At 32.9% G+C, this 25742-nt stretch overlaps 12 protein-coding genes across 12 annotated transcripts; 8 read left to right on the forward strand and 4 right to left on the reverse strand. All coding sequences in view use genetic code 12, as the record gives it.

Annotated features, from left to right (window-relative positions):
* Positions 1 to 4093: 4093 nt before the first annotated feature.
* On the reverse strand, positions 4094 to 7003 carry PFK1 (6-phosphofructokinase subunit alpha; the record flags this gene model as incomplete). The annotated part of the gene is made up of 1 exon (XM_064905113.1): positions 4094 to 7003. The coding sequence occupies one exon, from the start codon at positions 7001 to 7003 to the stop codon at positions 4094 to 4096; it is 2910 nt and encodes a 969-aa protein (XP_064761888.1).
* Positions 7004 to 7362: 359 nt separating this feature from the next.
* On the reverse strand, positions 7363 to 8550 carry CRH12 (Crh12p; the record flags this gene model as incomplete). The annotated part of the gene is made up of 1 exon (XM_064908282.1): positions 7363 to 8550. The coding sequence occupies one exon, from the start codon at positions 8548 to 8550 to the stop codon at positions 7363 to 7365; it is 1188 nt and encodes a 395-aa protein (XP_064761889.1).
* Positions 8551 to 8729: 179 nt separating this feature from the next.
* Positions 8730 to 9464, forward strand: DFJ63DRAFT_335860 (uncharacterized protein; the record flags this gene model as incomplete). Its single annotated transcript, XM_064908283.1, has 1 exon — positions 8730 to 9464. The coding sequence occupies one exon, from the start codon at positions 8730 to 8732 to the stop codon at positions 9462 to 9464; it is 735 nt and encodes a 244-aa protein (XP_064761890.1).
* Positions 9465 to 9475: 11 nt separating this feature from the next.
* Positions 9476 to 10993, reverse strand: ASH2 (Ash2p; the record flags this gene model as incomplete). Its single annotated transcript, XM_064906211.1, has 1 exon — positions 9476 to 10993. The coding sequence occupies one exon, from the start codon at positions 10991 to 10993 to the stop codon at positions 9476 to 9478; it is 1518 nt and encodes a 505-aa protein (XP_064761891.1).
* A 2735-nt stretch (positions 10994 to 13728) lies between these two features.
* On the reverse strand, positions 13729 to 14664 carry DFJ63DRAFT_313675 (uncharacterized protein; the record flags this gene model as incomplete). The annotated part of the gene is made up of 1 exon (XM_064906212.1): positions 13729 to 14664. The coding sequence occupies one exon, from the start codon at positions 14662 to 14664 to the stop codon at positions 13729 to 13731; it is 936 nt and encodes a 311-aa protein (XP_064761892.1).
* Positions 14665 to 15223: 559 nt separating this feature from the next.
* DFJ63DRAFT_287145 (short-chain alcohol dehydrogenase) lies at positions 15224 to 16216 on the forward strand (the record flags this gene model as incomplete). The annotated part of the gene is made up of 1 exon (XM_064905042.1): positions 15224 to 16216. The coding sequence occupies one exon, from the start codon at positions 15224 to 15226 to the stop codon at positions 16214 to 16216; it is 993 nt and encodes a 330-aa protein (XP_064761893.1).
* A 484-nt stretch (positions 16217 to 16700) lies between these two features.
* Positions 16701 to 17702, forward strand: DFJ63DRAFT_313677 (short-chain alcohol dehydrogenase; the record flags this gene model as incomplete). Its single annotated transcript, XM_064906213.1, has 1 exon — positions 16701 to 17702. The coding sequence occupies one exon, from the start codon at positions 16701 to 16703 to the stop codon at positions 17700 to 17702; it is 1002 nt and encodes a 333-aa protein (XP_064761894.1).
* Positions 17703 to 17901: 199 nt separating this feature from the next.
* DFJ63DRAFT_162184 (short-chain alcohol dehydrogenase) lies at positions 17902 to 19477 on the forward strand. Its single transcript, XM_064903662.1, has one exon. It carries the CDS (start codon positions 18101 to 18103, stop codon positions 19106 to 19108), a length of 1008 nt encoding a protein of 335 aa, XP_064761895.1. The 5' UTR covers positions 17902 to 18100; the 3' UTR covers positions 19109 to 19477.
* Positions 19465 to 21170, forward strand: DFJ63DRAFT_162827 (short-chain alcohol dehydrogenase). Its single transcript, XM_064903664.1, has one exon. It carries the CDS (start codon positions 19846 to 19848, stop codon positions 20836 to 20838), a length of 993 nt encoding a protein of 330 aa, XP_064761896.1. The 5' UTR covers positions 19465 to 19845; the 3' UTR covers positions 20839 to 21170.
* On the forward strand, positions 21170 to 22850 carry DFJ63DRAFT_161953 (short-chain alcohol dehydrogenase). Its single transcript, XM_064903660.1, has one exon. The coding sequence runs from the start codon at positions 21502 to 21504 to the stop codon at positions 22495 to 22497; it is 996 nt and encodes a 331-aa protein (XP_064761897.1). The 5' UTR covers positions 21170 to 21501; the 3' UTR covers positions 22498 to 22850.
* DFJ63DRAFT_335868 (short-chain alcohol dehydrogenase) lies at positions 22802 to 23828 on the forward strand (the record flags this gene model as incomplete). Its single annotated transcript, XM_064908284.1, has 2 exons — positions 22802 to 22963; positions 23028 to 23828. 2 exons carry the CDS (start codon positions 22802 to 22804, stop codon positions 23826 to 23828), a joined length of 963 nt encoding a protein of 320 aa, XP_064761898.1.
* Positions 23829 to 24664: 836 nt separating this feature from the next.
* DFJ63DRAFT_313682 (short-chain alcohol dehydrogenase) lies at positions 24665 to 25660 on the forward strand (the record flags this gene model as incomplete). Its single annotated transcript, XM_064906214.1, has 1 exon — positions 24665 to 25660. The coding sequence occupies one exon, from the start codon at positions 24665 to 24667 to the stop codon at positions 25658 to 25660; it is 996 nt and encodes a 331-aa protein (XP_064761899.1).
* Positions 25661 to 25742: the final 82 nt, after the last annotated feature.

The following is a 25742-nucleotide window of genomic DNA, read 5'->3' on the forward strand; positions in this document are numbered from 1 at the left end:
GATTTGAATCGGTTTGAATATCTTTGTTGGGAATGCTTTTTTTATCAAAACCAATCAGCAACATTCTCCACTCAAATTGCCATTCTATTTTATTTTTATTTTTATTTTATTCATTTGTATTCTTTTCTATTGAAGTCAATTCTTTACGTCTATTCTTCTATTCTATTTAATTCTACCGAACGTTTACACGGTAATTTTTATTTTTCCCTAATCAATTTACAGTTGCGTGGGTGTGGGTGTGGGTGTGTTTGTTTACCGTGCCTACATTCGTCGTGTAGCCTCCGTAATCAAAGAAGAGAAGAGATGTGTGGTTTTTTCCCACTCTTTTCTACTGGCTAAAAACGGAAAAAAAAGAATTGTGTGGGGGTGCCAACTCGGAAACTATGACCACAATATATTTTATAAATTTCTAGAATAATTTGCGTCTGAATGAAGAGCAGTTGTCAATTAATTTCCTTCATCCATTGTGTTTTGCTTCCTTCGAGAATATTATTTATGACTGGTTATAATATTAACCGGTTTTCGATCAGATCTAGTAAGAGATTGTGTTATTAATAATTTGCTTAAACTAACACTTTCGACGGTTAATGAAGATTCTAGTTTTAATCAAATCAAACTCAATCGCCTTGGCAAATTAGCAATCAATAATGGTGAGTTGCAAACTAATATAACTAACAATAAAAAAGAGAAGAAAATAATTATTAATAATAATGATAATAATGACGAGATAATAATGGTAATAAAAAGAAAAGAAAAGAATGAAGTAATGATAATTGAAAGGGCAACAATCCGAAAAAATACGGTTTTATAATTTGTAACAAATTAGTTGATTGGTAGGATAGAATAAATTAATTAAATTAATCAAATTTAATACTTCTATCATCACCTTCCATGGATGATTCACAGGAACTCATTAGCTGTTATCATATTAAGAATAATAATATTTATAATAATAATATATTATTAATTGGATACGTTACCTAATCTCGTATTCACAATGTTACCATTGATAAATAATTTTTTAATAAAATCTCAAATTTCTTCTCCTTCTCCTTCTTCATCTTCTTCTTTCTTTCTTATTCTTGTACTTCAATGAATTCTTTTACTGCCCAATTTTTAAGCTAATTTCGTTATCGTCGTATTCTTATTATCATTGATCCTAACATGATACCACATCGTCTAAAGGTTCTCTTTTTTTTTCACTACCGGAGTGTGCTTTTTTTTTTCCCCTTGAAAATTTCTTATTTGGGAGAGAGCCATTTTGATTATTTTCTTTACATTGCCAATCTAAAAATTCCTCAGTGAATTCTTACCCAAAGAATAAAGAGAACAAAGGAGTGACATCTTATGAAAAGATAATATTCTATAGTGAAAAAAAAAGAAAAGAACAAAGGTGAAGGAACATTTATTAATCTGATTTCGGTGAACTACTGTTAAACATCCTTTACCGCAAGTAATTTTTTTTAGTCAGTAACCTTAGTGTTTGATCCAGCATGCTACCGTTTTTTATACGCTATTTTTAGTTCTTTTTTTTTTTGTTTTAGTCTCTATTAGCCGCTACAGAAAAAAAAGAAGTGGTGGTGAATGACTGTGGAACATTTTAGACTACGCATACAAGACTGTATTGTTCCTCTCATCTCTAAATATGAAGATGATGATCTGCCTCTTAGTCTCTCCAAGATATTTATTCGCTACCACCATACCTTACAGGGGCGTTGAATGACGTGGTTAAAGAAGAAGTAATCTGATGATATAAAGATCTTTTTGCCTAGAAATGGAATAAGATAAATGAAAAAGAAAAGGAAGGAATAGTAAACATTAAAATAATAAAAGTTCCATGAATAATAATAAAAAGCAAATTAAGTAAAATTAATAAAAATAAGATCTACTATTAACAAATAAAAAAGAATCTTGTTTTTTTGTTTTACTATTTTTTATTTAATTTTATTAGCAATTGTTGCTTCATTTCTATAGATATATTCTATTCAGCCTTTGTCTTTATTCCCCACCACCCTTCATCTCCTCCTGATGGTATTTGGATTTGCTTACCCTTGCTACCTATATATTACTCTCCTAATTTTAGGGCCAAGGATTCTAACTTCTATTTTTAGACCTCTAATTCAATACAGAATCAGAATTATAAATCGTAACGTCGTCATTTTATAATTCATGTGAGTCTCTATTACGTTAAAAATAAACAAGTACATACTTTTCTAGCATATAAAGTCCCAAGTAAGAAAAAATTTATACCCTACCAGAGTCTGTAGCGATTCAAAAAAAAAATAAATGAAAATTAAAAAAAATATAAAAAGAGAATGCATAGATTAAAAAAATAACGTCTTTTGTGTAATTGTTTTATCTGTGAATTGTGCATTATGCATAAAAGTTAACAATGAATTTTTTAAAATAGTTAAAAATGCACAAAAAATAATAACCAATTTTTCTTTTAAAAAAATATTAGGAAAAAAACATCAGATTCTGAGAATAATAGTACATGCAGGTATGAATAATGATTTTAATCAAACAGAATCAAGTGGAGAGTATACAATACAGTCAATATTGGTTTTGTTGTAATCCGTTAATGCTTTGGTTAGCTTTGATGTGTAAATTTGACTTGGCAGTAAATGTAAGATTACGAGCGCATTGGTTATAGTACTTTGACGGATATGTAATACTTAGACAGCAGGCAGGAAGGCAGACAGGAAGGCCCTATTCACTCACTCACTCGCCCACTCCCCATGAACCGAAAGGGCCGTTTGGTTATAAATACGCAGAACGATTGAATTCATATAACTTATTCTTCATTGATTTCATCGTTAGAATCTAGACTCAGATCAAAGAATAAACATAAGCTTTCTTTCCTTGCGTTCTTTAAGTCAAGAAAGCTCATCGAGTTTTAGCCACATTTTCCTTGTGTATCTATTGCTAAGTTATTGTCTAACTCAAATGTTTACCTGTGATATAATAGAACATTAATTTTATTTTCTTTGTTATCATTTTCTTTCTTTTTTTTGCCATTCTCGTTATTTTTGTTCTCTAATTTATCAATACTTAATTGTCAAATTCTATTATTCCAACCGGTAATTGGACATCATCAAGCATGCGCTTGTAGTTTCTCATTTTTTTTATCAAACCTGTTTGATATTGTGTACAGACTCTTTCACAATTTTCACAATCTCTAATTTTTTTTTTACCGCTACAGACTGTGTAAACCAAATTTTAGGCGAGAGAGTTGTAGTGAGAAAAAGCGGCGTAAAGATTTACTAAATTATCTGGCTTTATTCGGAGAAATTATCTCTGATTACAAACTCTAAAATATCCAACAGTTACTGAGTTGAGGGTTAAATTACATAATTTCATCTTGGGTTGCTTTGAAAGTTAGCTAACTTTTTCTCCTAGTCTAATAATAGAAGGAAAATGTCATGTCCATGACAACGAAGCGAAGGATGGTTTCCGATAGTTTCCTAATCGATTAAACTTCGAGAATGTTGAAACGAATCGATAACTCTAATCGCTACCACCGCTTCTTTTTTGAAAACTGCGGAAATGTATTGTAATGTAAGATAATCTAACTATACTTCAACCCACATACACGGGAAGCGTGTGGTTGTACTCCGACTTAAAAGTCAATGGTTAGGCACCCCAGATTTTGTCAGCAACCGTTTCTAACCATGTTTGTCTCCTCCCTCCCACTTCAATCAATGGTATTTTTTTTTCTTTTTTGCGATCAAAAATTTTTTTTTGATTGAAGGGCCAAGGCTACATAATTCTTAAGGGAGGACACACAATGTGTCTCCGTAAGTCTATTTATAGTAGGTTGGTTAGATATTTCTACATTTCCGTATACTTTGTGGCTATCATTGACGTGTGAATTATCTCTTACACCTGCCCTTTCTCAAGCGATAACGATACATAATGTAGGTGAGGGGCCTGAATATGCTCAAAAGAAGTTAGCCGTGTGTATTGTTATACGCATTAGACAATTATATCAAATTAAAGTTTAAATTTTATCACCTTTATTGGAATTTAATCTATATAATTCAAAATTTCTGGATTTATTTTTTTTTTTTATCAAAAAAAAAGTTTAATTCTATTAATGTTTGGCTCTTAACGATAATCTACCACTTAACATATCTGCAACCTCAGTCATCTCCTTCCAATGTACTGTTTTACCCTTTCTTAATTTAACATTAGCATCATTTTCATATAATGTTTTGACTTCAGTGAATTGTACATGTGCACCTTGAATACCGATAACTACCGCATTTGAAATTCTTTCCTTTGGTATGATATCATCTTCCCTCGCACATGATCCATTCCATTCCTCTATAAATTGAACTGATTTAACAGCGAATTTCACTGCATTAACTCTGTCGACCGAGGAAGGAGTGAACCCTTGTTGCACATGACCTGGAATAGCAGTTCTAGTTTCAAATCTACCTTTAGCATTTTCTTTAACAATATCAGCAATCAATTCAGTTGAATAAACTGATGAAGCTTGTTCGTTACGAATTACCATCTTACCATTTCTATCTTCACCTCTATCGTTAGCAAACGCTTCAAATAATAAGTCAATATCTTCTTGGATAGTTCTTAAAGCAATCTTAGATTCAGGTGTATAAGTAGCTAAAGAACCCGTGATTAATCCACAGTATGATGCAACATAACCAGAATGACCACCTTGAACTTCAACAACAAAAACTCTTCTTCTAGAAGATGATGCTGATTGTTTAACGGCGTCACAATACTTTACTAATTGATTCAAACAAGTGTCCGATCCTAAGGAATATTCAGTACCTGGAACATTATTAGACACAGTAGCTGGAATGACCACCATTGGAATTTCAAATACTGGATAATTTGGTTTTTCTTCATTTAATTCATTTAATGCAGTAAATGCTTCGAAACCACCAATTATGATTAAACCTTGTAAATTATATTTTTGCAAGTAGTAAGCAACTTTACCATAATTTTCAGATGGCAAAGATCTGTTAGTTCCAATTTCTGAACCACCTCTATTATGCCAATCTTCAACATCTAACCAATTTAATTCACGAAGAGTTCCGTCATTTATCAAACCGTTAAACCCATTTTGAATGGCAAATAATTTATGACCTCTAGATAATGAGTATAAGGCAGCAGCACGAGTAGCAGCATTTAATGCAGATGATGCAGCACCAACATGAACAATTCCAATGTTTAATTGTTTGTCTTTGGCTAATAAAGTCAGACCATCATCATTGATTGAAATAGATAAGAATTGTTTATAGGCTTCTTCGAAACTTGAATCTCTTAAAGCCATGGCACCATCAAAGTCCTTTGATTCAATGGCATCAGCAACTGATTTAGTTAATCTAACTGCTTCAACTAGAGGTTTTCTCACAATTTTGTTATTTAAGACACCAATCATTGGGGAAGGAATATCTGGGGTAGATTCTAAAACAGCCCTAACAGCGTCGACACCTTGCAAGGTGGCCAACATTCTATCGTAAGCAACAGCAGTACCACCTCTTTGAACATGACCCAATGTAGTGATTCTAGTATCCAAGCCTAATTCAACTAAAACATTTTTAACTTCTTCAGCAGAAATAGGATTAAGTTCATTATCAATGGCACCTTCAGCAACAATAACAGTTGTCTTTCTTCTACCCTTTTCTCTATGTCTTCTACAAATTTCTTTTAATTCTTCTTGCCATTTACCAGCAGTTGGAGGTCTTTCAGGAATGAAAATATAATCAGCACCAGTAGAAATACCAGACATTAAACCTAACCAACCACAATGTCTTCCCATGACTTCCACAACGAAAGCACGAGAATGTGAAGTGGCAGTTGCATCGATATAGTCAACCATTTCTGAAATTCTTTCTAATGAAGAATAAGCTCCAATGGTAGCATCAGTAGATGCCATATCGTTATCAATTGATCCAACTAATCCTACAATGGTAAGATTTTTGTAAGGTTCGACTTCAGCAGCAGTTAACTTTCCGGTAGACACTAATTCTTCAACTAATGATGGCCATTCACTTCTGAAAAGATCAGCACCTGTTAAAGAGCCATCCCCACCACAAACGATTAAGGCATCTATACCGTTGATGATCATATTATAAGCACCAATTAATCTTCCTGCACGTTCTCTGAATGCGGCACATCTAGCAGTACCAATGTTGGTCCCACCGAGGGATAAGAATGATCTAACGTCACCCCATTCCATTTTTTTTAATAAATCACCACCTTGAACTAAACCTTCATAACCTTCATAGACGGCAAACACATCACAACCTAAGTAAATACCAGCTCTGACAACAGCTCTAACGGCAGGATTCATACCAGGAGCATCACCACCAGATGTCATGACCCCGATTTTCTTTTTCTTTTGTTCCTCTACTGGTTTTTCCAATTTATCTCTTTTTGCTTTAAGAGTTGATAATATTTCTTTGGAAGTGATATCGATATATTCTTCTGGTGAAGTGAATGTTTCTTTAACCAATGGATTCTTATGATTTGTAAATTTGACAGTATTTCCTAAAGGATCAATACTAACAATAGAAGTCTCATCAGATTCAAATTTTGAGCCATAACTTCCAAGGATTTCTTTGATTTCTTTTAAATTGGTACTGAAAAAGTTTAATTCCTTATGAGCTTGACTAATTTTTGGTAAGTTTGATAATCTAATTTTTAAAGTAGTAGAATCAGAAAGTTTTTTACAATTATCACCATCATAAACATCTAATTCTTGCCATGGAGTTGTATTTCCATTAGAATCAAGATTTTGTAATGGGAAACTTTCTAACCATATTTCTCTTAATGAATCATTTGATATACCTAAATGTAAGCTTGGATTATTAGTAGCTGATGCAGCTCCATTATTTGAAACTTTGGAAAAGTTCTTGATTAATCTAAACCCCAATTCATTATAAAAGTAAGCCAATTTCTCAAATACTTCGGAATCATTTGTTACCAACGAAACAAAACTAATTCCTTTAATAGGTTGAGCAGATGGCATGGTGGTCTTTAAATTGTATCGTAATTCTATATCAATAGCAGTTAATAATTATATGAATGAATATTGATCTTTTTTGATTTTTCAATTGCTATGGTAATATATATATGTGATTTCTTTCAATTCAATTCAACTCAATTCGATCTACAAAATTAGGAAAGATTGTTAATTAAAATGTAATTATAAGAGAATGATGAATTTAGAGTTATATATATAAATATATTTTAATCAATCTCATGGTGTCTCACTCCTCATCATCAGACGTCAGGAAAATTAGAAATTTTGTCTGCCGGAAAATGATACGCCGGCCGAAATAAAGAGTGTGTTTGATTTTGGACATTCTGCACGACCACAATTTAATTTCACAACCAAATCCAAAAGAATATCCCTTCAACTAATAATATATTTATGATTGATTGGAAGGAAGTACTTAATTGATGGGAAATATTAATGGAGGCATTAATTGAATTATTGAAAAATTGAATAAATCGTTTATCATTTGCAGAAGTGGTAGTAGTAGTAGTGGTTGTTTCTGAATCAAATACGGGAGATAAATCATCTTCATAAAGTACTTCATACTCATATTCAACTCCTTCAAAATCTGATATGTCATCTAAATCATCTATTTGAGTAACGACATCACTATCAAGTTGAGGTATTTCAATGATAAATGGCAGATTTTGTTGTTGAGTTGGTGATGATTGACGGTTTTCATTATCACCAAAAATTTTACCCTTTTTCGCAGTTAAATTAATCCAATTTCCATCAGAATTATAACCATAAACATATTCAGAACCACTAGAATAATCTATCACATTAAGATCTTTAGCATACATAGAGTAAGGTAATCCAACATAATCAGTTTCTCCACCAGCCCATAAAATAGTCCCTTCTTCATTAGAAGGATCTCCTCCAGACCATAAACTGACTTTTACAAACATAGGAGATGCTGGGAATCCTTCTGGATTTTCTTTTTCCAAGACTCTGGTAACAACACCATCTAATGACCATTCTATTCTATCTGGTGTCCATTCTACACCATAATTATGAAAATCTTCCATAGGTGATTGAGCAACTGGATGATAACCACCTCTACTATAAGTAGTAGTATTCCCTTTAACAAAAAAGTTGGTCTGATATTCATATATATCACCTCCAAATATTTCAGCAATATCAATTTCATCTAAATCATCACTTTGTAGGTAAAATGAACTAATGATACCTTTACCTGGAGCAGCTTTTAAATCTAACAGAACTTTACCATAAAGTATATAAAAATCAGACATAACAGATGGATTATCAAATCTTTTCCTTATATTCAATTTCATTCCTTCATCACAATATTCAATTCCATCAGGACCTGTAACAGGATAGAAATTACTCGAATCTGAAGTTAATGGATCAATTATGGCAGCACCTAACGCTGTATCTCTTGCTAAACATTTCTTATCTGTTTTTGGATTGCATGGAGGCGGTAACTCTTCATCATCATATTCTTCTCCACATATAAACGGAATGAGCATCAATAATGTTAGAATAGAGAGTTTCATTTTGAACTTTGATGTTGTTTGTGGTTTGGCGCCATTAAAAGAGTATTGCAAAAATAAATTTTGCATTTTTTTATATTTGGAAACTCACACGCGAAATGAAAGCTTAAAATCAGAAAAAAATAGAAAAATGAAAACATAATTTGATAGATCACATTGAATTCTTCTAAACCATAAAGAAAATGAACGAAATACAAAGAGTGTTACTTACTTACATAAGGGGAGAGAGATACATAGATCAAAGCAGATTGATAAATGCTTATAATGTTATTTTTGAGAAATTGAAATCAGAAAATGAAGAAGTAAATGATCCAACGAACGAAGTTGAGAAACATATTACTGCTATAAATTCTCGTATATCAGAACATGGGTTTAAGGTAGAAAGAAGAAATCATGAAATCACGGGAGAATTGAATTATATCTTTGTTAACACGTTGTCTGACGAGGTGAGTAAACTGAGTACTACTTATAGTGCTCCAGAATTAGATGCCATTAAATCAATTATCGATGATATAATAGAAGCTGAGAATTATTCATTTTCAATAGGCAGAGTGAACTGTCATCAGAAAGTAGCGGCTAAGTTGAATAAGACTTTAGGTGAATCATCTGCTTTTGTAGATAGATTAATAGATGATGGTTGGTTCATTTGTACCAGCAATGATAGAGTGGCCGTTTCAATAAAGGCAATCACAGAATTAAAAGCTTATCTTATAACGCGTCATGGAACTAACAAAGACAAGAATAGTCCTGGAAAAATCTTACAATGTGATCAATGTGATCAAATCCTCACAATGGGTTATATGGAAAAGCGAGATGAACCTGCATTCTTTCACTACAGATGTTTTGAAGTCTACAAGAGAACTAATGAAGTACATGATAGTATATTACAAATAGGTATTGAACCTGAAACCGTCTAAGTTGGTTTTATTTACGCATCAAAACTGTCTAAATATTCAGCTTCAACTTCATCTATTATATCCCAATACCACTCATCAACAATGCTTTCTTCATATCTTTGACTAAGTGGCTTGACGTCTTGTTCGTCAATTGGGAATTTAAAATCTGGACCAGCATTTAATCCAACAATACCATTCTGGAAAACAGAAAGCATAGGATAATAACCAAGGGAGCTATCGTCGGTATTTTTATAACTTGGATTTTGTTGTTGTCTTGTATTTGGAGAAATATTCAATTCTTCGTTTTCAACATTAGTTGGTAAGAATGAGTAAAGATCATTTATTTGACCTTTTTGCTCCACACCATTTTTAAAGATACGGATTTTTGAATTTGGAATGATAGGTAAGTTTTCAATCTGCTTATCAGCTGAATCTTTTTCCAATATAGCCTTTTCACCATATATAGAAACGGGATTTAATAAATGATCCATTATTTTAGTATTTGAATATTCATATTGCTCGTAATATAAAGCATTTTTATATCTGATAGGAACTTGATCTCTTACAATATTTCCATCTGCACTAAATTTGACATTATCTTCAGCAGCATCTTCCTTTCTTGTTTTTTTTCTTCTTTTGAGATCCGGCTGTTTAACAGGAGTTGACTTTGATGAATCATCTGGTTTCACAAGAGGTAATTTGGAATGAATAAAATCATCTACTGCTTTTCTATGTTCTTTTAAAGGTGGAAATTGTACCAAAAATCCAATAACATCACCTGTATTAAATCCACCTTCCACATAAACTTCTTTGGGTCTACTCAAAGTCATAAATTCACCTTGGACATCTCTCAATCCATAACTGTAACCATCAAACCCTACTGGAGCCTCCAAACTCGCCTCCTTTCTTGCAAGACCTATTCTGACATGACTTTTACTTTCTTCTTCATTAGCATTAACAATATTAAATTCAAAATAATAGTTACCTTCTCTGATACAAATATTGGATCTCACTGATCTCCAACCTTGTAAAGTTGATATCAAAGATATGTCGCTATTATATACAATACCTTGAGCCATATCAAAGTAACTTGGTCGTACTTTAAAGGGTGGGATCTCTGAAGTAGAATACAAATTTGATTTGAACGATGGATTAGGCCTGCACGGCTTATACTTGAACCCTCTTCTATTGAAAGGACGATCTTCTGATTGATAAAATTTTATATCTTTTGTAGTAGTCATAAGATTCTTTGAAAATTCAACAGTGTTAAGATCCAGTCTGAGAAATGGAACCGGCTTTAAACGTGGTTGTACCACAACATTATGCTGGAGCTGTTTAAGCTTCGATTTAATCTCTAGATCCTTTTCAATCTGCCTTTCTTTCGATCTAGTGGAGTAGTTGTGTGTAGGAGGAGTTGCGTTTTCATCTTTGGATTCTGACTCTATCGCGTCAGACTTGACAGAAAGAAGCTCGGGTGTATTCTCAGTGACATCAATCGATAGTAACTCTTGCCTGACACCATTTTCAGTATCAATTCCTAATTGATTCATATTTCAGGTGTTTGTGGGGATTGATATGTTTACCTTAACCTTCATGATGTAAATACTAACATATTTTCAAACATTTAATCACTTGATATTTTAGACTGCATATAATGGCAAGCTAAAAAATTTGGATTTTTTTTTTTGGCCGTGACAGTGTTTAAAATAGAAGGATTAGTTACATATAGAGAATTAAAAAATTTCGAATGAGATGTGCAATGACTATTAGTAACAATTTGTTATTTATGTTAGCCACAAAAGGGAAGGTTTCAAATGTTCACGAAAACTTTCATTCTTTCTCTGAAGATCTCTATTATTGCAATCGACAGGTACATTCCTGTCAATCATTAGCAAGGGAATGCTATGTAAACAGTTTTTACTACAGCTCCTTCAACTACTGAAACACAACTGTGGCTATGCATTCACACAAAGTAACGAGATCCATTCGTTATAAGTTGCTACTAAAATAAATTCTCCGAAACAGCTTATAATCAATTCGTAAAAACAAGGGAGACTCAAAAAATAGTGACGATCAAAAATAATTTGTTTGCATGCATTTCCTAAGAGTAAATAACGCGGAATTATAGCAAGCATTATATGAAAGTGAAATCATGAAGATCAACGGACAGCATGAATGTTGACGCTTTCACCTTACTGCCTATTGCGATGAGTGCACGACGGATGTAATGTAAACCTGGACCAATTGTCGATGTATGAAGTGTAGCCAAAGAAATCGTATGGTGGCCTCAGATTAACTTCCAAATCTTGGCCTGCGACTTGGTGCTGTAAAAAGTTGGACTCACAGTTAACCTAAATTTGACCTGAAATTGTGGGATTCAAAAAATGGTACGATTTAAAGATATCTTTATAAAATATAAAATTGTAAATCTATGTTTTGGATTTAAAGATGGAATTTGACATTAATGATCAAAATGTGTTAAAATTTGACAGATAGAGACAGGTTGGTATTTCAGAGATCAGTTTTTTTTACAAAAACAGGAGTTATTTTTAACGTTTCTTATTAGTTCAAGCATCACTTATTATTAAGCGCAGCGCGTACCAATATGTCGGTTGTTACCTTTATAGGAATTAACATAAGTTGATTATGATACATGTAATTATTCCGTTAGTTGATAGTTAAAATTGATAATTGTAAGATTTCTTGCCATACGTCTTTAAATATCAGGCTAACTTCTTAGCTGATCTCTCAGAAGCATTCTAAGTCTTTTTCTCTCGGCTCTTACTATATAAGAAAAGAATAATCTGTCTTGAACTGTAAAAGTAGAACTCTATGATTCTTAAATATGTAGTTGACAGATATTTTTTAACTTCGCACAAATTTGCTTTTAGCGTCGTTATGCAAGATGCACCAAGTATCTGCATGTTGCTGTAGGCGGCATTGAGATTATTTGCCTGCACTTACATTATAAATCCTGCTTTTACAACGTATCGAGTATAACTGAAGCGCAATAGTCTAAATAATAACGAAGATGGAGATTTTTTTTTTTTCATTTTATTTTTGTTGGTTCCTGTTGCTTGATGGTTGTTGCCTGTCAACAACGAAATGTATAACCATGCCCCTGAGCGCGAGCTAGTGCATTGCATCCAAGCAATTATTAAAGGTATGTTAATGTAAGCAAACACCTTGTAAATTGCATGTTTAATTGTCCAACATAATGACAATTGAAGCTCATAACTTTTGACGACTTATAAGCTGCTAGGCTATACTTCCAATCTCAATATGGAAGTGAATGGATAAGCAGGTCGTTACACACAATGATTGAACCCTTTACTCTAATATTACAAGTTTTTTGCAAGGGGCGGCTAGAAAATATTCTGTTGTTGACAAAATATTAAAATCTATAACAGGTATTTTACTCCCGAATCTAATAGTTCGTAAATAGAAAATATAAACAAATGATGCTAATAGCAAAAAGGAAGAGAACCAAAGATCTAGCGTATATATGAAGTAGAATTGAGATTCATTTGATCAAATTTTCCATCTATGAATTACAACACACACACATTATTATTTTAACGTGAGATATCGGACAGAAAGGGGAAGTAACTTACATCGGCAAGTGGCTTGAAGCTTTTGGCTGAGTTAAAATAATATGCATTTACTGTGCCTTTATTCTTTAGTAACAATTGATCTAGGCATTGAAGCACAAGATTCAATTTCGTTTTTCCGCAAATTTGAAAGTAAAGACATTACAAATTTTGAATTAAAGATTTAGAAAAATATATCATAAAAAGGCGGAGAAAACGTTTGATTTTGGAATTCACTTTGAAATACTCGAATTTGAGTTAAAATTAGCTGAAACGAGTTGACATTGTTTTCTCCAACCACTCTTGCAAAATAATCTTGTTATTTTTTGATGGGTGCTATATTTTTTTATCTCATCATCTGGTTTTGAGCCGCGCAAAGAGTACTGCAAGGGATTTTATCAAGATGAATTTATCTTGGTATTTATAAAATCACAATTGACTAACCATTGCCTACAAAGGTTATGATGGTATGTTAGATAATGCAATCGTGTCTTGCTTATCGAGCATTCCAGGCTAAGATGAAACAAGCAGTTTGAGTACGGTTAATGTCAGCGAGCACTACCAAGTTAGGAAACTTAAACACCTACTGAAATTGGCTTTAGAATCATAAATAAATTTCATTACCTATCAATAAGTATCACAAGAACAATCTATATGATAAATGTTGGATCTATTTAGCATTACGACATAAATATTTAAAACCAATTTTTAAGCTTTGCCTCTTGCTTAATTTGATTAGTGGCTCTACCAGTATCATGTAAGACGGCCAGACTCTTTACCAAAACTTTCCCTTTTGTTGTCTGTATAACACTTTCCAAGGTAATAGTCTTATTATCATCACCTTCCACGTTCTCTTTCTTTTTAGTCTTGACCACTATGAATTGATTGGCGAAAGTAGGATTTCGATAATTTATGGTTAAATTTTCAACCTTGAAATCATCTTTAAGATTCGAACTTGTCAACAGGGAAAGCGATGCATTTCTTTTGAAAGTTTCATTCAACAACGTTGCAATTATACCACCATGGATTAAAAATGGGTAACCACATAATCTATATCCAGCATGCACAATTGTAACTGTTTCATTTGTTTCCACGTTACAAAATATAACTGGCTTGATTAAGATACCTCCTGGAGTAGCTAATGTATGTGTTGTTAAAGTTGGCTCTTTATATTCACTTTGACTTATAATCGCCGAATTGGAATCCTCATTATCACCCTTCACTTGATTATCAAGCACATTTCTATCTAAATTCTCCCATGACATTAGTTTATACCATTTGTCTGCATTTTTAGGATGAGCTAATTGTTGATAAATGGGCAAGTTCTTTAATTTATATTCCAATTGTAGTGGAAGCAATTCTAGGTTGTTATGCTTGTTCTCATCAATGGTGGTAAAGTTTTCATAAACATTAAAGAGGGTTTCATTATAAGCGAAATATGATCCGAGTATAAAGAACGCAGTGGTTGTTTTCCAATTGAACCATGGTTTCTTCCTTATCGGGAGATGATCGAACGGTGAATCATTTATTGATCTAACAGCATAGTTTCTAAATTGAAACCTTGGCTTCAGCGTAGTGAATTTAGCTTGATTAACAAATGTACTGAGGCTCTTTATATTACCACGCATCATATATTTGGCCAACGTTGCTCCAAAGGTTGTTCCTCCTTATAATCAAACTCTATACATCATTTTGTTCTTTAATATTTCCTCTTGTGTAAATATGAGAATGACAGTCTGATATTTACTTAACGAATACTGCGTGGCTCATACGACTTATGAATGAACTTCTTACACATACTATAAGAGTCTGTCGATCTATGATTCTAGGAATGTGATGTCGAAATATGCCACTGTCATCTTGAATTATAAGCTTCGTTAAGCGCTATAGCTGATAATAAGTCGGTTCGTGAAGCGATGCTATATACGAGTGCGGTTAATAATTTTTGAGACGGGAAAGAACATATTTTTTTGGCATCCGCTCAGAATCCCTATAGCTAAAGAATATGGGGATTAAGTGATAAAAGTTCGGTAATGAGGACGAGAAATTAATAATCCACAGCAATTTTTTAAATTCAACAACACTTTTTTATTAATTATTTTTAATCTTATTTAAACCATTTTGTCTATCAATTGTGAGTTAATTGCAACTTACAATTTACTACTAAGATTGATAATAATATAATTCAATATGTCTAGTCATCTCGTTATCCCAAAATCACAATGGAAAGATTTGTGGCACACTTATAATGGTATCTTCCCAGGAAAGGCACAATTTACTGAAAAGGATTATCCTACTTTAGATGGAAAAGTTGTTATTGTTACTGGTGCTAGTACCGGTGTTGGTTTCGAAGTAGCAAAATCATTAGCTGGTTCAACAAATGCCAAAATTTATATCTTTGCCAGAAATAAAGAAAAGACTGAAGCAGCTATTAAAAGATTAGAATTGGAAGTTGCTCAAGAATATAACAAGCCAAAATCAGATGTCCACTTTATTCAAATTGATTTAAGTGATTTGACTACCATCAAACCAGCTGCTGAAGAATTTTTAAGTAAAGAAAAGAGAATAGATATCATCATTCACAATGCTGGTGTCATGACTCCTCCACTTGGATCTGAAACCAAGCAAGGGTATGAATTACAATTAGGAACCAACAACATAGCTCCTCACTTACTTCAAAGATTCTTGGATCCTTTATTAATTGAAACTTCTAAAACCAACAAACCTGGTGAATCTAGAATCGTTTGGGTTGCTTCAACTGCAAGTTTTCATGCACCTGAAGGAGGAATTCATTATGCTGATTATAACTTTAAAGAAACTAAAGCACTGCCAATGAATATTTATGGCCAAAGTAAAGCCACTAATGTTCTTCAATCTAGATATTGGTCAAAGGCCCATCCTGAAGCTGCGAATGTTATTTCTTGTTCTCTTTGTCCTGGTTTTCTTCGTACAGAATTACAAAGACATCTTCAAGGGATCGAAGCGTTTGTAATCAATTTATTACTTCACCCTGCTAGAAATGGTGCTTATACTGAATTATTTGCTGCTTTATCACCAGAAGTTAAAACAGGTGATTATATTGAATCATTCGGGAAGGTTAGTATTGCTAGAGACGATTTTAATGATGCTGCCGCCAAGAAGGCATGGGAATTTTTGGATGAAAAAATTAAGCCTTACCTTTAGATTAGTTAAACCTTATCCTTGGATTTTTGTTTTGGAGAATGCTTTATTTGTTTTTTTAGTTAGCAAAATTTAAATAACTTTAATGTAAACTTATTTCTGTTGTGTTTTACGATATTTTCACATATAAAAGCAGATGGCCAATATGGTAATGACGGTTAACTCCTATGTTTACAAATTGCACTTTAAGAATCATCATTAAATGAATGCTTAGCGGAGCATATTATATCTAGTTCCGGTTAATTTTTAGAATGTGATACTTCGTTTATTCATAAAATGAAAAATTTAGAGGCAACAACCGACGGGTGCAAAACTTTCCGTTTTGTCACGTTTCGAGGAAGCGGGATCGAAATTTTATTTTTCCGTTTACAATTTAGGAATAAACAATTGCAAAATAGAATATGTATAAATTGGAACGTATTTTTTCTAAACTCTTGTTTATTTCATGAATTAGAACTTCAAATACATCAACAGATATTTTATCAAAATGAGTTCAAAACTAGTTATTCCTAGAGAATATTCCAAGGAAATCCGTGCGATGGTTAATGGTACTTTTCCTTCCAAGCCAAAATTTACCGAAGAACAATATCCTAAGTTAGATGGTAAAGTTGTTATCGTTACTGGTGGATCGTCTGGTCTTGGCTTAGAAGTGGCGAAATCTCTCTTAGGTTCTACAAATGCAAAGGTGTACATATTTGCTAGAGATAAGGCTAAAATTGATAAAGCTATTAAAAAATTACAATTAGAAGTTGCTCAAGAATATAATAAGAAAGAATTAAACGTTCATTCTATTGTGATTGATTTAAGTGATTTGACTACCATCAAACCAGCTGCTGAAGAATTTTTAAGTAAAGAAAAGAGAATAGATATTATCATTCATAATGCTGGTGTAATGACTCCTCCGCTTGGATCCAAAACGAAACAAGGGTATGAGTTACAATTAGGAACCAACAACATAGGTCCTCACTTACTTCAAAAGTTTTTAGACCCTTTGTTTATCAAAACTTCAAAACAAAACAAGCCAGGAGAATCAAGAATAGTCTATGTTTCAGCCTCCGCAATTTTTCATGCCCCCAAAGGTGGTATTCATTATGCCGATCCAAATTTTAAAAGTACTAAAGCTGAACCTTTCGAAATTTACGCTCAAAGTAAAGCAGTTAATATCTTAAGTGCAAAATATTGGACAAAAGCCCATCCAGAAGCTACAAATGTTGTTACGGTCAGTTTATGCCCTGGATTTTTGAAAACTGAATTGCAAAGACATTTGGTTGGATTTGAAGCATTCATGATTAACAAGTTGGTTCATAAGGCTAGACTTGGAGCATATACTGAATTATACGCAGCCCTTTCCCCAGATTTGACAAGATCAAAAACAGGATCCTACGTTGAATCTTTCGGAAAATTAGGTAAGGATAGAAGTGATTTAGATGTTATAGCTGCAAAGAAAGCTTGGGAATTTTTAGATCAACAAGTTGAACCTTACTTGTAATCCTTCGAGCTTTATTAGCTTCTTTTACTTACAATATTTTCAGACATATCCGTACTATAGCTTCTTATTTAATATAAAAATTTCTTTTTCTAATACTATTAATAAGGTTAAGCCTAAAGAAGGTGACAATGATGTGATTCATAATCATCGTCTAGGCTTATATACAGTCCGAGAAGGCTCGGCAGCAAAATTTGAGTTAAAAAAAGCCCCTGCCAGCCGCTATGTCTGACATAACGGTGTTTAAATTTTCATTTGTGTGGGTGAAGATCCGTAAAGTTCGGTGCACAAATATTTAAAATATTTGTTGCAAAATAACTATATAAAGTAGAGAAATGAAGTTCAAATGATATTTCTATTTTGTTTTTCAGAAAATAGTATCGAATAACAGCTAACAAATCATGTCACAAGAAGTAAAAACTCCAACTTTAACATTTCAAGACTATGGAATTTTCTTCCATGGTCTTTGGCCAGGGAATCCAAAATTCACTGAGAAGGATTATCCATCATTAGATGGTAAAGTTGTTATTGTTACTGGTGCCAATTCAGGGGTTGGTTATCAAACTGTCAAATCACTTTTAGGTTCTACTAAAGCTAAAGTTTACTTTTTTGCTAGAAATGCTGAAAGAGCTGCAGAAGCTATTCAAAAGATCGAATTAGAAGTTGCTGCTGAATACAAGAAAACTCGTTTAGACGTTCATTTCATACAAATAGATTTAAGTGACTTGACTTCCATTAAACCAGCAGTAGATAAATTTCTTGAATTGGAATCTCGTTTAGATATTGTCATTCATAATGCTGGTGTTATGTTTCCAAAAGAAGGTGCTACTACCAAGCAAGGGTTTGAATTACAATTAGGTACTAATAACATTGGTCCACATCTTTTACAGCACTACTTAGATCCAATTTTAATTAAAACTTCTAAGCTTAACAAGGTGAATGAATCCAGAATTGTTTGGGTTTCTTCAACTGCCAGTTTCTTAGCTCCAACTGGTGGTATTCATTATGCTGATCCAAATTTCTCCAATACTCCAAATCCAGATGAAAAAATTGTTTATGGTCAAAGTAAAGCAGTAAATATCTTACAAAGTAAACATTGGAATATTGCACATCCAGAAGCTACAAATGTGGTTAACGCTTCTCTTTGTCCTGGTTATCTTAGAACCGAACTTCAAAGAAATGCTAAAGGGTTTGAAGCTTTCTTGTACAGAATTTTATTCCATGACGCTAGATACGGGGCTTATACTGAATTATTTGCTGCCTTATCACCAGAAGTCAATACTAAGAATACAGGTGCTCATGTTATTTCTTTTGGAACTGTTAGTCGTGCTAGAGATGATTTGTGTGATCCAGCAAATGCAGAAAAGGCTTGGAATTTCTTAGAAGAACAAATCAAACCATACGTTTAATTTAAAACAGAATTAATCTTATCTTGAGTTTATATTTATTAACTAGCTGTATTTTTGTGTATATTTATTATTCAATACTTAGTTTCTTTTCAGTAATTTGCAACACAACAATCGTAAACTTCCGATTCCGTTAAAAAATGGCAAAATTTGTTATTCTTTCAGATTTGATATGTTCCGCACAAATGATAAGTTCCGAAACCTAGCATACTTAAGAAATATATAAATATTTACAAATGTCTGGTTGTAGGCATTTGATGAATTTTATTTTTTATTTGTTTTGACTGACGACCAAGACAAAGGTTATAAACAGATAATGTCTTTTGGAATCTGCAATTCAAAAAAAGAATATTAATATTAAGTAGTCCACTATTTGACTCAAGCTGAGAGATTAACTGCAAGCTATCAATTTGAATCAAAGAAATTTTGCACATTTAACCCGAGATTTAGAATTGAGTCACCACAAGCAACGAACATATAGACTATCAGTTTATTATTGTATACTTTCGGGTTTTATGTCATTTTGTCATTCATCCATTCATGATTTAAAACAGCCATTGGTGGTCTCAACGGCTATAACAGTCACACTGGAACTCGGAGGCTAAAAATACTACCGCGTTTTTCCCGCTCCGTCAGTTTGCAACTATCTCAATATCATATAAATAGAGTTATAAGCTTACTACTTATGTGTTCGTCTGAAAAAGTCCAGTATAATACAACTAGCTTTTATTTGATACCAGATGCCCGAAAAATATAACCCCCCAGGAGGTGGAATAAGAGGTCTCTGTGCCTTTTGGAACGGATTCATACCAGGAAAACCAAAATTCACAGAAAAAGATTACCCTAAGTTAAATGGAAAAGTAGTCATTGTAACAGGTGCTACTTCTGGAGTTGGTTATGAAGTAGCAAAGTCTTTGTTAGGCTCAACTAATGCAAAAGTCTATTTGTTTAACAGAAGTGAACAAAAGACAATTGATGTTATTAAACGTTTAGAAGTTGAAGTAGCTAACGAATATAACAAATCCGAACTTAATGTTGACTATATTTTGGTAGATTATGCAGATTTACCATCCATTAAGCCTGCGGCTGAACAATTTTTAAACAAAGAAGAAAGATTGGATCTAATTATCCATAATGCTGGTATTATGGCTCCACCACTTGGATCTAAAACTAAACAAGGATTTGACTTACAATTAGGTACAAATGACTTTGGTCCTCATTTACTTCAGAAATTTTTGGATCCATTGATCATCAAAACTTCAAAGCGTAATAAGCCAGGGGAAACTCGTATTGTCTGGGTTTCTTCATTTGCTCACTTCTCTGCTCCATTGGGCGGAGTTCATTATAGTGATCCAAATTTCACAAAAACTGAAGCATCCCCAATGCAAATATATGGCCAAAGTAAGGCATTGAATATTATACAAGCCAGAGCTTGGAATTCAAAGCATCCAGATGGTTCAAATATTATCAGTGTATCACTTTGTCCTGGGTTTTTAAATACTGAATTACAAAGACATGGTGGTTCCTTTCAGCTTAAAATGTCTCAATACTTACATAAGGCAAGATTTGGAGCTTACACAGAATTATTTGCTGCTTTTGCTCCAGAAGTTAAAACTGGTGATCATATTGAATCATTTGGTAAAGTTACTAAATCTAGAAAAGATTTAGAGGATCCAAAAGCAATTTCAAAAGGGTGGGAGTTTTTGGATGAAAATGTCAAGCCATATCTATAGGAAGTTCATATGACGTTATTCTAAAATGAACAATTAATAGGACTAGACTTGCATTATCTCACTATATACTTATTTTATACTTATTCCGCTTTAAATGGAAAGTTCAATATCAAAACAAATCAAATGTAGAATAAATAATGAACGGCGTACCTCAAGTTTACCGAGATCAAAACTTTTCCGTATGCGTGTTGCCGCTATATAAAAGCTTTAATTTGTACCTAAATTTGTACAGGAAATAAAATAATCGTCTCGGTTGAAAAATTTAAACTCCGCCAAATCATCAATTTTTGCAGATAAGTACGCAACCACCAATCGTGGGTTGAACAACATCGTACGGCTAGCATTATGTTTATTCGTCAAAGGACAAGTAGAATAGAGGTTAGGGGCTTTACGGTAACAAGTTCAACTGTATGATACGGATGTACTAGGGAACATAACAAATATAGCCACGAAACTAGCATGTTGAATGAAAACTAATATCAAAAAACCAAAACAAGAAAGAACTGGCTCCTTATTATTAATATAATTTATCTGGTCTGATTTAAGTGAAGTTTTCCGATCCGGAATGTAAGATGACAGGGTTTGTATAAATATGAGTTCAATGCCCTTATTTTTTAAAAGTAATCCTCTCCTATACAATATCTCATAACTTTTAGCTTTAAGATGAGTGATAAATTTGAAACACCATCAATGGGATATGCTGGGTTTTGTGCATTGTTAAATGGATTCTTTCCAGGACTGCCATCATATACCGAAAAGGATTATCCCAAATTAGATGGTAAAGTTGTAATTGTCACTGGGGCAAGTGCTGGATTAGGTTACGAAGTTACCAAATCATTATTAGGATCAACCAATGCCAAGGTGTATATGTTTACAAGAAACAAACAAAAGACCATTGATGCTATTAAGAGATTAGAAACTGAAGTTGCAAAGGAATTCAATAAGACAAATCTTAATGTTGATTATATTTCAATCGATTTTGCTGATTTAACAACTATCAAACCTGCTGCTGAAGAATTCTTGAGTAAGTCAGATAGATTAGATATTATTATTCATAATGCTGGTGTTATGTTACCACCTGAAGGATCAGTCACCAAACAAGGCTTTGAATTACAATTAGGTACTAATAATTTTGGTCCTCATTTATTTCAAAAATTCTTAGATCCATTAATTATTAAGACTTCTATAAAAAACAAACCAGGGGTAAGTAGAATCGTTTGGGTTTCTTCTTTTGGACATTACATGTCATCATTAGGTGGTATCTTTTACCCTGATCCTAATTTCACTACTACTAAAGTTGGTAAAGGTAATATATATGGACAAAGCAAAGCAATTAATATTCTTCAAGCTAAAGGTTGGAATACTATTCATCCAGATGGTAATAATGTCACTTGTGTATCACTTTGTCCAGGATTCTTAAGAACTGAATTACAAAGATATGGAAGTTCATTTGAATTATTCATGTCTGATTTATTATTTAAAAAGGCAAGATATGGAGCTTATACCCAATTGTATGCTGCACTTTCTCCTGAAATTTATACTGGGGCTCATGTTCAAGCATTTGGGAAATTAACTACCTCTAGACCAGATTTAACTGAACCTAGCTATATCTCTAAGGCATGGAAATTTTTAGATGAACACGTTGAATCTTACTTGTAATCATTTTGACTCATATTTATGATATTAATGAGTCTTAGCAAAAAAAGATGCAACAGGTGGAAAATTTCAAAAGTTTAAAATTACATAATTATTTAGTGACGCTAGTAAGTAAGTAGTTTATATGTTTAATTAATTTAGGTTTAAAAATTAGATAAGTCATTGTCTGAAAGTAGTTTGCAACCTAAACCCGTATACTTACTCTATGAAAATGCGGGGGTTGAGAATGACGCACCGTGTTTACTAGCTTGTATAAATAAGTGCGATGATTCATTCATTGTTGTAGAGTCTTATAATGATATAAGCAATGACTAAAAAATTTGTAAGTGGTGGACTTGGTTCAAGTGAGTTTTGGGCCATGGTGAATGGTTTATGGCCAGGCAAACCACAGTTTACTGAAAGTGATTATCCAAAATTAGATGGTAAGGTGGTAATTGTTACTGGTGCTACTGCTGGTTTTGGATATGAGGTGACTAAATCACTATTGGGTCTACTAACGCAAAAGTTTATATGTTTACTAGAAATGAAGAAAGACCAAGGATGCTATTAAGAGATTAGAATTAGAAATTGCCAAAGAGTTCGGCAAGACAAACTTAAATGTTGACCATGTTTTAGTTGACTTTGCCGTTTTAACAACCATTAAGCCTGCTGCTGAAGAATTCTTGAAGAAAGAAAGTAGATTAGATATTATCATTCATAATGCTGGTGTTATGAATGCTCCTGACGGATCAGTTACCAAACAGGGATTTGAATTACACATAGGTACTAATAATCTTGGTCCTCATTTACTTGAGAAATTCTTAGATCCTATTATTATTAAGACATCCCAAACCAACAAACCTGGCGGAACTAGAATTGTTTGGGTGTCTTCTTTCACTCATTATTTTTCTTCCAAGGGTGGTCTTTTCTATAGTAATCCTAATTTTAGAAATACTAAAGCTGTTTCTGCATATAAATATGGTCAAAGTAAAGCTATTAGTATTCTTCAAGCCAAAGGTTGGAATAGTGCACATCCAGGAGGATCCAACATCATTAGTGTCTCATTATGTCCTGGATTTTTACACACAGAGTTAACTAGACATTCAAGTGCCTTTGAACAGTATATGGCTTCAATTATGACATATCATGTTAGGAATGGAGCTTATACAGAATTGTTTGCTGCCTTTTCACCTGGTCTATCGAGTGGAGATCATATTGAATCATTTGGGAGACTCACTAAGGCAAGAGAAGATTTAGAAGATCCAGTTGCCATTTCTAAAGCATGGGATTATTTAGATTCAAATGTTGCATCGTATATATGTCTTAATATGAGTGTTTCCAAAACTTTGAATTAAGAAGAAATTCTCTATATATTTAACTCTTAGTAAGCCAAGAATTTTGTATATACATGTTTAATTCATTTGCATTAAAAAATATGATAAGGTTTCTACTTGCACAATCCGATACCAATTTGCAACTTAAATTTGTATAGATCTGCATAGATTATATTTTGTTAGCATACTAGGACAAATTAGTTATCCTAATTGTGGAAAAACTATAATTAACAGACTATTTAGTAAAAACTCCTCTGTTAAAAGTGATGTAGATTGATGTTGGTAATTAGGTAATATTATTACCTTATGGTTATGTTTGTAGGTGCTAGACTTAAATTATTCTGCTATTTTGCAGGACTTCTCGTTCAATCATAATGGAAGCAAGAGCTGTGACTCTCAGTCTATTTGATCATCGAATGGACCATATAGATCTAATAATTAAAAAATAAGAGTATAATTTTAATTGATTATCTATGGGTAAATTATGATTTGCTATAAAAGATCGTATGGCGATGGTTGGTATATTTAGACATGGTAGATATGATTTACATCTGGTGGTTCATACAACGAAAACAAGTATAACCGAGCGTCCTCGTAATATCGGGGATAATATTAATGGCTTAAATGACCGACTTGGAAACTGTGTACCTGTTCTAGTAGTTGGAATTTATTTATTGTAAGTGTTTTGCAATATTATAAGATCACTATAAACTTATCACCGAATGCTAAATAATGGCGGCTCATATAATTTGGGAGCACAAAATCAATTGTTATCGCCGTTGCCTAGCATGTATAAATAACTGCAAAATGCTTTACCTGATTCAAAAACTTTTCTCATTTTTTTAATTATAGAAGCAATGACTGAAAAATTTGTAAGTGGTGGGTTTGGTTCAAGAGGACTTGGGGCCATAACAAATAGTTTCTGGCCAGGCAAACCACAGTTTACTGAAAGTGATTATCCAAAATTAGATGGTAAGGTGGTAATTGTCACTGGGGCAAGTGCTGGTTTGGGTTATGAAGTTACCAAATTATTATTAGGATCAACCAATGCCAAGGTGTATATGTTTACAAGAAACAAACAAAAGACCATTGATGCTATTAAGAGATTAGAAACTGAAGTTGCAAAGGAATTCAATAAGACAAATCTTAATGTTGATTATATTTCAATCGATTTTGCTGATTTAACAACTATCAAACCTGCTGCTGAAGAATTCTTGAGTAAGTCAGATAGATTAGATATTATTATTCACAATGCCGGTGTGATGACTCCCCCAGAAGGATCAGTCACCAAACAAGGCTTTGAATTACAATTAGGTACTAATAATTTTGGTCCGCATTTACTTCAAAAATTCTTAGATCCATTAATTATCAAGACTTCTAAAAAAAACAAAGCAGGTGTAAGTAGAATAGTGTGGGTTTCGTCTTCTGCTCAGTATTTGTCCTCAAAAGGAGGTCTTTTCTATAGTGATCCAAATTTCAGAAATACCAAAGCTAGTGCTGCAGGTAAATATGGTCAAAGCAAAGCTATAAATGTACTTCAAGCCAAGGGATGGAATAATGCTCATCCAGACGGATCAAACATCATCAGCGTATCGCTATGTCCTGGAATTTTAACTACAGATTTAACAAGGCATTCAACTGCAATTGAAGCATTTATAGTAAGACTTATTGGACATCCTGTTAGAAATGGAGCTTACACGGAATTATTTGCTGCTCTTTCATCCAATGTATCTACTGGTGATCATATTCAATCATTTGGAAAGGTGACCAAAGCAAGAGAAGATTTAGAAGATCCGATTGCGATTTCTAAAGCATGGGAGTACATTGAAGAAAATATTAGGTCATATATATAAGAATTTTCAAAACTATGAATTATTTAGTACACACAGCAATTCTTTTTTAATATATGTTTTTTGAACTGCTACAATATTTGTT

This window comes from Scheffersomyces coipomensis (genome assembly GCF_036884675.1).
Source record: "Scheffersomyces coipomensis strain NRRL Y-17651 chromosome Unknown DFJ63scaffold_4, whole genome shotgun sequence".
In the NCBI taxonomy this organism is placed as follows: Eukaryota; Fungi; Ascomycota; class Pichiomycetes; order Serinales; family Debaryomycetaceae; genus Scheffersomyces; species Scheffersomyces coipomensis.